The sequence below is a fragment of the Crocuta crocuta genome, unplaced genomic scaffold (assembly GCF_008692635.1).
Source record: "Crocuta crocuta isolate KB4526 unplaced genomic scaffold, BGI_CrCroc_1.0 scaffold266, whole genome shotgun sequence".
Lineage (NCBI taxonomy): Eukaryota > Metazoa > Chordata > Mammalia > Carnivora > Hyaenidae > Crocuta > Crocuta crocuta.
In genome coordinates, this window is record NW_027531005.1 from 9,659,999 (window position 1) to 9,674,058 (window position 14,060).

Here is a 14,060-nt window from a genome sequence, read left to right on the forward strand (position 1 = left end):
GAATCACTTAAATAAAAAAGATAGAATGTCCAGGATTGGTGAGGATATGGAACTCATCATCTACTTTCAGAGTTTGTTTTGTTTTGTTCTCTTTTTTTGGTCAAATATCTTTGAATAACAGTTCTCTCTTAAAGCTGAATATTCAAACATCCCTATAAAATTGCATTAATATGTTTGCGTAAGAATTATTCTTAGTAGTATGACAGATTAGGCCCAAACTGAAAATTAATGCAAATTTCAATTCAACTATAATGGAAAAATTATGACTTAACCATAGAGTGGAATACATTACAGCATAAAAGAACTACAACCAAAGTTAAAAACAAAACCCTAAAAAACAAAAACAAACCTTATATGGTGAACAATGTTGATTAAAAGAATTCAGATACCAAAAAGTGCATACACTATAGTTCAGTTTCAAAAATAGATAAAACTAAGGTGTAGGATGTTATCTTTAAAGTGGTGTTATGAAATAGTCCTTGGAGGCACTGGTATTCTATGTAATGGTCTAAGTCTGCTCAGATGGTTTTCTTTACCTATAGAACAATTTGGGACACCTGGGTGGCTCAGTCTGTTAAGTGTCCAACTTTGGCTCAGCTCATGAGCTCACAGCTCATGAGTTTAAGCCCCATGTCGGGCTCTGTGCTGACAGTTCAGAGCCTGGAGCCTGTTTCAGATTCTGTCTTCCCCTTCTCTCTGCCCTTCCCCCACTTTCTGTCTCTCAGAAGTTAACAAACATTAAAAAAAAATGAAAAATGTACTGGGCTGACTTAATGTCAATTTCTACTGATACGTTAGTTTGTCCTGTATAGGATTTTCTGCTCTGATCTGTACAATGGAGCTTCAAAGGATTGCTTCAAACTTTATATAGAGTTGCCTAAATATAAGTACCAACCAATATTTTTTGCATATGTAATGCATGGTGCCTTGGGCTCACACCATTTAAATCCCATGACAGTCTTAATGGAGAGTGAGAGTTAAATAATACACGTGACACAGCTCAAGAGTTAAAAAAGCAGAATATACTGGTGAACATTGTGTCACTTCCTAAATAAAACTTTGCTGGTTCATTTCAAATAACAATATTAATTTGAACCTTCTATGTTATATAACACAAGCTATGCAAAAATTTATAAAATACTGTTTCAGATTGGATTTATCTTGTAATAGCTACGAGAGCCCTTGCCAGTTGACCCTTTGTTTTAGAAAGGAACACTCCAGACATGGTGCTTGCCCATATGGAATTTTCAGTGCTGTAGAAAACACAGAAGTTGTGTGTGATAAGAAATATAGATTTTGTATTTCTCACTGGCTCTGCCACCAAATAAACCATTTATTGACATTAGGCAGCATCAAAATTTATTGAAAGTGAATGGATTGTGAATGGACCCACATTTTTCCATGAACTAAAATTCTCATTTCAAAAGTTGTGATAAATCTGCATGGAGGAGATAAGTAGTCCTATCAGTCATTTTATAATATCATAAAAACATGCTTTGCTTTATTACTATCATTAGCATAAATCAATGTACCATGCTTGTTATCTATAGAGGAACTCTTTTCATATCATTTAACTCCAATGTGGAAAAAAAATTTTCATTTTGGTTTTTGCTACCCCAATGTGAAAAAAGAGTTGAATTCATATAACAACCTTATTGCTGCCAAAAAGGTTTAGGATACGGAAAATTAAAAAATAATCATTGTCATCACATCATGAATTTGTTGAAATTGTTACATTTTAGTACATATCTAAGGGGGAGTATTCACTCTAGTTAGGTCTAGTTAGGATCTTTTACCTTTTTTTTGCTGAAGAGTGCATTTAATCATAAATATTTATATAAAATCTATGTTATTGGCATCTATATAGGAGCTCTGCTTGCAGCTTTAAAGTGTTTATAGGGAATTAAGCTCTTTAGAGTAGATGAATTATGGGCAGTAATAGTCCCAATTTCAGATGTGCTAGAACTCAAAGCCCTAATTCATGGTTCATTCACTCCTCTGTGAAATATTTATTGAAAAACTGCTATGCACTAGGCACAGAACAGTTTAAGATCCCTGCCCTTGAAGAACTTATTTTGGAATGGGGGAGGAAGCAGGCAGTATACAATAAACATAACAAAAATGTGAGATATATATAACCCAGGTGATAAGTGCAGCAAAAAGTTAGAAACTATAGGTAAGGGTTGGGGTGATAAGTGCTGGGGGCAGAAAAAAATTTCTGGGGGCAAAGGTCTTCTTTAGGTGCCAGGGTCAATCTCATTTAAAACATGAGATTTGATTAAGGAAAGTAAGGTACAAAGCCAAGCAAATATTTGGGGAAGTTAGTTATATTCTAGCCAGAAAATATTTAGAACAAAGTTCTAGAAGCACAGCCTATTAAGCCAAATGCAAGAAGGTCAGCATGATGATCTGGAAGGAAGGGCAGACTAACTAACAAGGAGGAAACTAATAAGGACTGAAATAAAACCAAAATGACTTGAGGAAGTGGCAGATGGAGCATATTGTCAACTTGCCTATGAACACCTTTGTCAAATACAAACTTAGGGGTATTGAGAGAAAAACTAGTTATTCATGTATATCAATTATAAATATGCAATGAATCATGTTGGAATTTTGTAAAAGTTCAACAAATAAGCTGTTTAGCCAGGTGCTGAATTACAAGTATTAAGATTAGTGTTTACTGGAAAATAAATACCACCATTACAGAGTGAATATAACAAAATAACCTAGAATTTTATCAATATTTAACTTGGTTTTACAATTATGTTAGTTATCATAGGCTAACTATGAAAGTTTAGTATTATACTACAGGCAGAGTGATTTATCAACACTGTTTTTACATTGTTGATGTGGTCACTCTGCTCCTTTGTACAACGAGGTGTACATTTACTTTTCAGTCACCCGGAAGAGGAAGACTGGGCTACATGTATCAGAATGTATTTTTAATGTTGGTGAGGTTGATCCCGTTCTCTCTAGTCCCTACTTAAAGATTTATTAGATTTGAAGGTCATAGTGAAAATAACTTCACTGAAGTCATCCTTTAAACCCAAGCTTTGATGTTCTAGATACTTTCTAGATATTTTCAGAAGTAGATTTGAGATGAATTTTCTCATACATACATGTATTTCCAATAATTTTGCATATATTTTCTGCTTTCCATAGTAAAGTAAGAAAACAAAAGATTTATCCTTAAACCTAAAAGGTAGAAAAGTGGCAATGGAGGAATATAATTGGCTTTCAAGATAAAGAAAATCACCTTTGAATTTTCATCTGTATCTTAACTTTCAATGCTCATACACCAATTTCATTATATTTCTTTATACCAGCCATCATGGAGAAATACATGCAGTCGCCGGAAATGTCAGTTTAGTTATTTATCAAGTTCCAGAAAGCAAGCTAATTGATTGTTAGCAAGTCTTGATACATGTTATATCATAATCTGTAAGATGTTAAGGGTTTCTTTTATTTAAGCAGCCTCTTTAATGTGTGATGTGTCTTCTTTAAAATGTCTTCTTTGAACATCCTCTTTAGGGATATTATAAACTGGTTCTAAAGCTTCCTGTGTATCTTGTGGTTTGTCTTTGAAGATAAAGGTTAGAAGCCATCTATTGTCACCTTATAGCCAAGGATTGTTTTACATTATGCTCTTATATTTACTTCTTAAAATATTGATAGCCTTTAACATATATGTTTAAGTAGAGCACAGCATGAGAGTAAAGCACTAATTTTACTCCCAGAACTGAGGCCAAAGGCCTTTAGCCTCCTCTAATTGATTTGATACTAAGCATGGCCCTTTCACTTGTCTTGACCAATTCATCATGACTAAGGCTAACGCTAGTTCTGAGGAGAGGTATTAACAACTATCACATTGTGCTCCTTTTCCTCTGTCATGATGATATCATGTCCCAGGTCTGGAATATGCTTTAGCCAATAATCCAAAATGGTATGAATGTGAAGCAGAGACCCTAGTGGACATACAGGCTATAGGAACAAACCACAAGCTGATGTACAAAAAATATACATTGTGAGCGAGTGATAAACTTCATAAGACTTCTATATTGTAACATTTTGACTTGTTACTACACTATAACCTAGCAAGAGCTGGTTGACCTAAATAGTAGACTTACCTTTATAAAAAGCTAAAAACTTAAATAGCCCTGACTTTGGAAATAGAAGGCTAATGAGAAGAAATCTGTTAATGGTGGCTAGAAAAAAAAATGACAAAAGGTCAGGTGAAGATGGTGGTCACTGGGCCTCAGGTAACCATGGAGAAAGAGCTTCGAGGCACCATTCTTTTCAGTGCATACAAAAAAGAAGTATTTACCACCAACAATGGCTATAAATCCATGCAGAAAAGACTTCGGAGTAATTGGAAGATTCAGAGCTTAAAAGATGAAATCACATCTGAGAAGCTAATTGGGGTGAAACTATGGATTACAGCTGGGCCAAGGGAAAAATTTACTGCAGCTGAGTTTGAAGTCCTGAAGAAATACCTTGATGGTGGTGGTGATATCCTTGTGATGCTAGGAGAGGGTGGGGAATCCAGATTTGACACCAATATAAACTTTTTCCTGGAAGAATATGGAATCATGGTTAATAACGATGCTGTGGTTATGGCTGAAATGTATATTATAAGTATTTCCATCCTAAAGAAGCTCTAGTTTCCAATGGAGTCTTGAATAGGGAAATTAGCCGAGCTGCAGGGAAGGCCGTGCCTGGAATCATCGATGAGGAGAGCAGTGGAAACAATGCCTAGGCTCTCACCTTTGTCTATCCTTTTGGTGCCACATTGAGTGTCATGAAACCAGCAGTGGCTATTCTGTCCACAGGCTCTGTCTGTTTCCCGCTGAACAGACCCATTCTTCTATCACTCGAAGAACCCAGGTGGGAAGCTGGCAGTGCTTGGCTCCTGCCACATGTTCAGTGACCAATATTTGGATAAAGAAGAAAACAGCAAAATCATGGATGTTGTTTTCCAGTGGCTCACAACAGAAGACATCCACCTAAACCAGATTGATGCTGAGGACCCAGAGATTTCTGACTACATGATGCTGCCCGACACGGCCACCCTGTCAGAGCGGCTTCGAGTGTGTCTCCAGGAGGGCGATGAGAACCCAAGAGACTTTACCACCCTCTTCGACCTGTCCATTTACCAGCTGGATACCACCTCCCTCCCCAAGGTCATCAAGGCCCATGAACAGCTAAATGTGAAACATGAACCTCTCCAGCTCATCCAACCTCAGTTTGAGACCCCACTGCCAGCCCTTCAGCCAGCGGTTTTCCCTCCTAGCTTCAGGGAGTTACCGCCTCCCCCACTGGAACTGTTTGACTTGGATGAAACATTCTCTTCGGAGAAGGCTCGCCTCGCTCAGATTACCAATAAGTGTACTGAAGAAGACCTGGGATTCTACGTCAGGAAGTGTGGTGACATTCTTGGAGTAACCAGTAAACTACCAAAGGACCAACAAGATGCCAAACATATCCTTGAGCACATCTTCTTCCAAGTGGTGGAGTTCAAGAAATTGAATCAGGAACATGACATTGATACAAGTGAACCAGCCTTCCAGAACAATTTCTGAGGACCATGCCTCTTGAAGTATCTTCTGCCTCCTGATTCTCTTTGTAAACTAGAGAATTGTTTTGAATTGTTCCTCAATTCCTTATCAAAATTGTCTATACACTCTTTCCTCCAACTCTTTCCTCCATGAGTTGTGGAATGTCTACATTTTTCTGTAGTGCCCAGATAAGTATAATGTTTCTAACAAGATCCTTATGTAAGATACATTCCATTTTTAAGATTAAATCTGACTGAATCTGTAAAAAAAAAAAATGACAAAATGTCAGTTCATATTAATTTTTGGTAACACATTTGGTAAATTTTTTTCCTGCAAATACTTGGATGATATTTTGTAACTTTGAGGTTGTAATTTTAACAAATGGGTTAGAAAACAGATTATAATGGAGTGTCTTGATTCAGAGAAACAGTAAGAATTAGCCAATTAGGGAGTTTGCAAATGATAATTAAAGGGAATACAGAGAAACCAGATAGCCATTGACTTTCAGAGTTGTGAGATATAACTACTTCCATATTCTATCATTCAAAAATAAAACTGATAAAATATTTTTATAAGAAAACATGACTAAAAGTGAGATTTGATGGCAAAAATAACCTATGGTCTACTGGATTTCAAAATCCTGATCAAAATAAGTAAGCAGATTAAAGTTTTTTTCCTGTAGGGCAAATTTACTCAAGGAAAAGAATGTAAGGGCTGTATTTCCCAAGGAAGCTTAGACAAACTCAAGTCACCTGCAAATATTTAAGAGGGAGAGGCATTTCTCAATTATGTGCAAGACTATCTGCTCATGGAGCTAACTGTAATCAAATAGATATAGAACCAGCTATTTTTTGAGAGAAATTCACTGCAATGTGTCAACATCTTGGATTAAAATAGGCTGGTTTAGGAGACTTGAATTGATCCTGACCCTACAACAATGTATGGACAAAANGCTAATCTCTCATAAAAGAATGTTTTCCATGTCCCTTTTAATTTTTTTTTCTGTTGTTTCATTGGCTGCCTATAGTCTTCCATAAGGAAGAGCCATGATTCACAGAAAACACTGGGTTAAAGAGTACTTTACAGAGGACATTTAATTGTTTTCTTTTATTGTTTCTATTAAAAAGTCAGCTTTTGTATTTTTTACTTTGTACCTAATATGTCATTTTCTTTCAGAATTTTACATTTGTCTTTAGTTTTTGGCAGATTTTTCATGATGTGCCTAGGTGGGTATTAATGTTTAATTATCCTGTTTGGAATCCATAGAGCTTCTTAAAGAGCTCAATTGTTTTATCTTTTTTTTTTTTCTTCAAATTCTCAGCCAGTATGTTTTCAAATACTGGTTATGCCAACTTTCTCTTTCCTATAATTTGGGACCCCAGTTGCATGTATGTGAGACATTTTCAGCAAACCTCATATGTCTCTTAAGCAATTCCATCTTTTCCTGCATTAATGTAAGTATTCTGTTGGCTTATTCCATTTACTAATCCTCTCTTCCATACCATCTAAATTACTGCCAAATAATTCCATAATTTCCATCTTGTAGTTTTCCAATTGGCATCCCAAGCTAAGCCATTACCTCTTTTTGTAAATGAAGTTTTATTGGAACATAGAGCCACTCATTCATCTGTGTATTGTCTGTGGTTACTCTTGTGCAGTATCAAAGTTAAGTGTTGCTTCAGAGAATTCACAGTGTGCCCACCTAAAACATTTACTATCTGGCTTTTAAGAAAAACTTTGCAGAAGCTTATTTAGTGGAGCTTTGGTGAACTGAGTGCCCCACTAAGCCAGTGGCTTTGTCTAAGTGTCACACTGAAAGATAAAGCTTCCTCTGTAAGACCAGAGTGACTGTATTCTTGAGTATACCATTTCTCTGTGATAACAGAAGACTCTGGAGGCCCTTCCCAGTTTGTTGGTCATTGAATCTGAACTGGCTGGCCCAATAATGGAAATATGAGGCAAGAGTTTTCCAAATCTTTCATGGATCAAGTGCAGTTTTGATAAATGTTCAGTATTAAACTGATAGCTGCTCTTCTTTTTTAAAAAGTTATTTATTTATTTATTTTGAGAGAGAGGAAGAGAGAATTCCAAGCAGGCTGCTTCACACTTAGCATGGTTCCTAAGAACATGACCTGAGCCAAAATCAAGAGTCAGATGCCTAACTAAGCCACGTAGGCACCTCAATAGCTGCTTTTCAAAATAAGGGTAATTGGTAGCTATGTCACGGAAGCCACAAGTCTAAATTTCCAAAGGGTGCCTCCATGTAGAGGCTATCTCCCACTGGAGGCTCTAATTGGCAAATCATCAATTACAGAGTCTGTACTGTCTGCAATACGCAGAGTCTAATAGGTTCTACGTTTCTTTTTTAGTGATAAGGGATCTAAGAAACAGCAGTTTTTCTTTGGCCAGGAGAATTGAGATAGGGGATTCCATGCAGAAAGCTCTTGAATTTTGTTAGCATTGATCAGCCTCTCCTGGTGGAAGAGATGTGACCAGACCAATACTAGTTGGGTCTTCCAGTTCCAACGGTTCCACATTTTCATGTTAGTCTGTGCTCAGCTTTTTGCAACCTCTTTAAAAAATTGTAGTTGGCTTCATGTTATTCACTTGTAAGTTAGTTGTGTCGTCTCATGTGCTCTGCCCCAGACAAGTCGGTACTTTTGTCGCATCTCTCCTTGGTGGTGGTATCACCTCTTAGAGTTCAGCCACCTCTTAGTTTCTGTATGACCTCAGCTCTCAGATGTGTTCAAGAAAAGTTATATCGATAGTGTAGATTATTTGACTTTGCTCTGTAGTTTATGACATTTTTTCCAGGTTTCTGTAGCTGAAGCAGAAACTTAGCATCTGTAAGAGGGTTTTGATTAAAATAAAAAGCATTATTTGGAATTTATGCATTATGAAGCAAATCTATTGTAGATCTACATTTATCAGTCATCATAACCAAATGAGGCAATTTGGTTCAAGTCAATAATACAAGACAGTGGGAGGGAGTAGGAATTAGTTTGATATTTATGATCCCTTCAAACCTAAAAGTTAAAATGTAAAACTTTAAATATTTTTTAACAGAAGCAGTGAAGCAGAAACACTTAAATAAATTTTACTAAATTCTAGTGATTAACAAATTTTAGCTTTCTAATCCTTATTTCCTAGATATAAAGAAACCTTTTCTCCTGTTCCATTACAGTGTATACTTTACATGTGTGTTCTATTTTTTTTTTACCCTGACTATATTTGTAACTTTGGTTTTGCAGATTCTATTTTGCCCAGACTTAATTTAGTAAAAGGTTGGTGCAAAAGAATAAATCTGTATCAAAGGATGATTGCATATGAATAAGTAGCTACCTTGAAAGTAAAAGGAAAACTTTATAGGACAATGTGAACCAAAAGGGGTTGGAGACAAGAATGGATAGAATGTATTACTGTGGAAATATACCTCCATTCCTTCTATAAGCTCCAGTATCTTTGAGCTTTATTACTGAAAGAAATTAGGGTTAATCCTATTCCTCAAGGAAGGTTGCTATTTTAATTGCTGAATGGGATATAAAAGATTTTGACAGAAATTAACAAAGACATTTTGGCATATACCTATCACAAAGATCATACTGGGTCAATTTTAATAATTAGTAATGTCCACCTATTGCTTCATTGCCCAGTACTTCAATTATTTTAATTGTTTCTCAATCACATTACTTCACAAAGCCATTACTCACTGTGGTGAAACTGACAGCTAGTGCATCATTAATATTCATACCAAAGAGAGAGGGAGGCAAACCAAGAAACAGACTCTTAACTACAGACAACAAACTGATAGAGATGGGTCGGTTTGGGTGAAACAAGTAATGAGGATTAAGGAGCACACTTGTGATAAGCACCATCACAAGTGCTTGGATCACTATATTGTACACCTGAAAGTAAAATTACACAGTATGTTAACTGGAATTTAAATAAAAACTTAAATCCATACCAAAGAGGGATGAATTTGTAGGAAATAGCCTTATAAATTATTTTGCTTACTGTATAGCTGTAGATTCATGGAAAACTATTTTCAGGCATATGCATATACACTGAACCATTTGGGGAATTTTTTAAAGTCTATTTTGAGAGAGCAAGAGTGTGTGTGTGGCGGGGGAGGGGAAGCAGAGAGAGAGAATCCCAAGCAGGGCTTTGAATGCACAAATCCAAACCATGAAATCGTGACCTGAGATAAAACCAGAGTTGGATGTTTAACTGACTGAGCCACATAGGAGCCCCAAACTATTTGGGGGAATTTTGGAACAAAAAATAGAAAGTTAACTTCAATACAGCAGTGTATTTGATACCTTCTTAATCTCCTTAAACTGATTGTAATGCCATTTTTACTAATATTTGATGCTGTACCACTTCAAACACCAAAGGCCTCTGAAAAACATAGTTTATTATGAATGGAAATTGATTCAGCAAGTTCTGGTGGGCAATGGGGTGTGCAGAGATGGCAAAATCCTTTCGTAAGCCCTCAGGTGATAGTGTTCAAACACAACCCATAGTGATTTTTTAATTCCTCATGGTAGAGCTGTTGCATTGAGCTACTTTGATATTGCTCCATAGTGTTGTACACCTGGAAGCAATCTGGCAAAGAAAAAAGTTTTGCTGGTATGAGGGAGGAGTAGGGGCCAAAAAAAAAAAAAAAAAAGAGAAGAAGAAGAAAAAAAAGGTTTCAATTCTAAAGGAATAGAGGATTTAAAAAATTCCTTCTGTTACTTTAGGCTACCCCTGCTACTCTGAATAGCTTCGTTTGCCTATCTGTAAAGTATAGATAAGAATATTTGCTTTTGTCTATCTTCAAGTTCCATAAGATTCTTGAAAGGAATAGACTTTCTAAAGGATCCTATATTACTGAAAAGTGGTGATTGTCTAATTTAAATTATTCTGAAAATGAAGCCCATTCTCCATAACATAATAGTGATTTTTACTTTACTATAGAAAAGGATTTTAAGGAGGTATTGGCTGTTAGAATAACGTGATTTATTAATGAAAGAACAGTAGCTTTTCTGAAATTATTAATATTTACAGGATAATGAAAACAGTCTTAAAATTAAATACTTTATAATCAATTAGTAATAACTTTTTGAGTTTTCAAAGACTTGTGTTTTTTTTACTACAATTTTTTTTTGTTTCTTAATAAGCACCTAAAAGAGATCTGCAAATGTCTAGATGGAACTATTCACATAGGAGACACTTTATTAGTTTATGACCAAGCCAGTAGCAGGCATATTTTTTGCAGGCAGTGGAAGTATAAAACTGTTAGATAAGCCTTCTCTTTCACTTTCATGTATGTCAGCTTTGAATACATATTGATTCTCTTTCCTTTTTTTGTTACATTTAAGGTAAAATCAAATACATTCATTAGAGAAATAATAAAACATGATTTTTACTGATTACTTAAAAATAAGGCTAAACAAATAGAGGAAAGTAAGCAACATAATTTAAGGTGGAAGAGTTTAGTACTTTTCAAAAATATAAAATGATTTCAAAGAGAACTTAGCTGAATTATGTCCACTTACTCCCACTCAAAGGATTCATATTCTGAAGTTCTAACCTCCCAGTAGCTCAGACAATGATGATATTTGGAGATAGGGTCTTTAAAGTGGTAATGAGTTAAAATGAGATCTTTAGTGTAGGACCTGGTCTCCTGTGACTGGTGACCTTATAATAATCGGGGATTAAGATATAGATATATACAGAGGCAATATGTGTGAAGGCACAAGAAGATGGCTATCTGCAGGCCAAGCTGAGAGGCGTCAGAAGAAACCAAACTGCTAACACCTTGATCCTCAACTTCCAGCCTCAGAAATGTGAGAAAATAGTTATTTAAGCCATTTTGTCCATGGTGTTTTGTTATACTAGCCCTAAGAAACTAATACATAACTCAAATGAATATGCTAGAACATTAATATGAATAAGAACAAATGGTATACACTGGTGAAGAACCAGAAGTTAAAACTGCCTGGAATTTAAACATAGCTCATAATCATGCTCACCACTTACTTATCGAACAATTACAGATGAGCCAGACACAATTCAAATATATGAGTTCTATTGACTCCTCACCAACAAAACTCTGAGGTAGATACTTTTAACTTTCCTATTTTATGTAGGAAAACTCAAGTATGTGGATCTTAAGCAATTGGCTCAAATCATAGAGATAAAAGATTGAGATAGATTGTGTAGCTAGGCAATCAAATAAGTTTTTCACTATTTATCCAATGTCATAAGGAACTCAAGTCAAATGATCTATTTCTTATTTTGGAGATTATCACAAAACAATACATATACAGCTTCTGGGAATAAGTTGTGAAAAAATTGAAACATAAATTCAGTTAAAATTAAGTTCTTTTGGATCATACAGCATTTTTCTGTATATGTGTATTTCAGCATATATATTTAGGCTACATATGTAATGTATACATATATATAAATCACATATAGTTTTTAACTTTTTAGACAATTTTCTCAGTGAACCACTCAAGTATCTACTTTCTTTGCAAATCAGTGTTAATCAGAGATGTTGACTATTCTGAATACTTTGTGAATACAGAATATACTGCATGCTCACAATATACCCATGTGCCACTTTGATCTTGGAGCTCGGCAGTTGTAATTGTGTTAGTTTGTAAGAAAGGAAGAAAAGAGAGGCTAGAAGAGAGAAATGAGAGGGGGGCAGAGAGGCAACGAAAAGACAGAAAGCTAGAGCACACAAGCTCACTTAAGAGTATGTTTACTTTTTAAATGTTGAGCTGAATCTAGATAAATGTAAATATTAATTGAAATGAATATGGAGTTTCTAAAAGCTCAAAAGTATTCTATCACCCTGTTAAAATGAAGAGACACATCCTCTTTTCAATTAAAAAATAATTTATATGAACCTCATCTCATTTGGGGATAAAACACAAAATCCAGGTCTCACAAATATACCTCTAATACAGGAGCACCGGGTGGCTCATTTGGTTGTGTCTGACTCTTGATTTCTGCTCAGGTCATGATCTCACACAGTGGAGCCTCCTTGTGATTCTCTCTCTCCTCTCCTTCTGCTCCTCCCCTACTGGCTCCCTCCCTCTCAAAAAGAAAGAAATAAAAAAATATATCTCCAGTACAAAAAAGTGTGTTTAATAATTTTAGTTAGGGGTGCTTGGGTGGCTCAGTTGGTTGAGCGTCTGACTTCGGCTCAGGTCAAGATTTCATGTTGTGGGTTCGAGGCCCGCATCGGGCGCTGTGCTGACAGCTAGCTCAGAGCCTGGAGCCTGCTTCAGATTTTGTGCCTCCCTCTCTCTCTGACCCTCCCTGCTTATTCTGTCTCTTTGTCTCTCTCTCTCTCTCTCTCTGAAATAAATAAAACATTAAAAAATAATTTGTTATACAAGTTAATTTAGGGGATGATTCTAAACTATGTGAAATTAGTACACAATGAGACAAGACAAACATAAGGAAAATAAACTCATTTTAAGAAAAATTAGAATGGGAAATTTTTCTAAAGTAAACTTGTGGGAAAACAATCAACAAAAAATGCATTGCAAATTAGGAAAATTCAGTAGAGATTCAAGTTTACAATCTACAAGGCAGATCATTGAATCAATAATACAAAGGATAACTTGAGAGATCCTTTAAGAATATGTTGTAAAATGGAAAAACATGATATGAGAAAAGAGTACAGGTACTGAGAAAGCGAACAGAATATGCAGAGAAAATGAAAGTGTCTGCTGAACATGTAACACAAGAAAAAGGCATTAAATCTATAACTAAGGAAAACTTCTCTGGGGAGAAATAACAAGGAAGATCCAGTTCCTACTTATGTGGACCCTACATGTTAGTGGCAAATAAACAGTAAAATACCATCAGGGGCTCCAATAGGCTTATGCCCAGGACCCTACTGCACATGCCAGATAGGCATTTTTTTTAAATGTATTTTACTTTGAGAGAGAGACAGAGACAGAGAATGATCAGGAGAGGGGCAGAGAGAAAGGGAGACACAGAGTCTGAAGCAGGCTCCAGGCTCTGAGCTGTCAGCGCAGACAGAGCCTGATGTGGGGCTCAAACCCAAACACTGTGAGATCATGACCTGAGCCGAAGCTGGATGCTTACCCAACTGAGCCACCCAGGCGCCCCAGCATCTTAATCATAATAGTGAAAACTGGATACAACTTCTTATAGAGATTATACAAAAAGTAATGGAGAAAAAGGAGGACTTTAAATAGTTTGAGATGAATGTGGAAGTGAAGGTATAAATTTTTAATGCTATAAAAATAATTTTATTTAATGCAAACAACTGTATCATTTTGTGTTGATATTTTTATGCGGATGCAGTTCAAAATATCCTGAAATTCATGATTCAATTCCTGAAAGCTGCTGCATTCTTCACAAATCCTGGATATATTTCAGTTTGTGTAAAGAAAGTGACAGTGTTTCAAAACTCTGAAACAATTTTTTAGGAATTTTGCAATAGATTTTTTTACGTGAATGTAATGGAATTTC

At 35.7% G+C, this 14,060-nt stretch overlaps 1 protein-coding gene across 1 annotated transcript; it reads left to right on the forward strand.

The window, feature by feature from the left end:
- The first annotated feature begins 4,238 nt into the window (after nucleotides 1-4,238).
- LOC144237007 (intraflagellar transport protein 52 homolog) lies at nucleotides 4,239-5,625 on the forward strand. Its single transcript, XM_077770663.1, is given in 3 exon segments — nucleotides 4,239-4,616; nucleotides 4,619-4,860; nucleotides 4,862-5,625. Coding segments are annotated over 3 exon segments (1,338 nt in total). The 3' UTR covers nucleotides 5,580-5,625.
- Nucleotides 5,626-14,060: the final 8,435 nt, after the last annotated feature.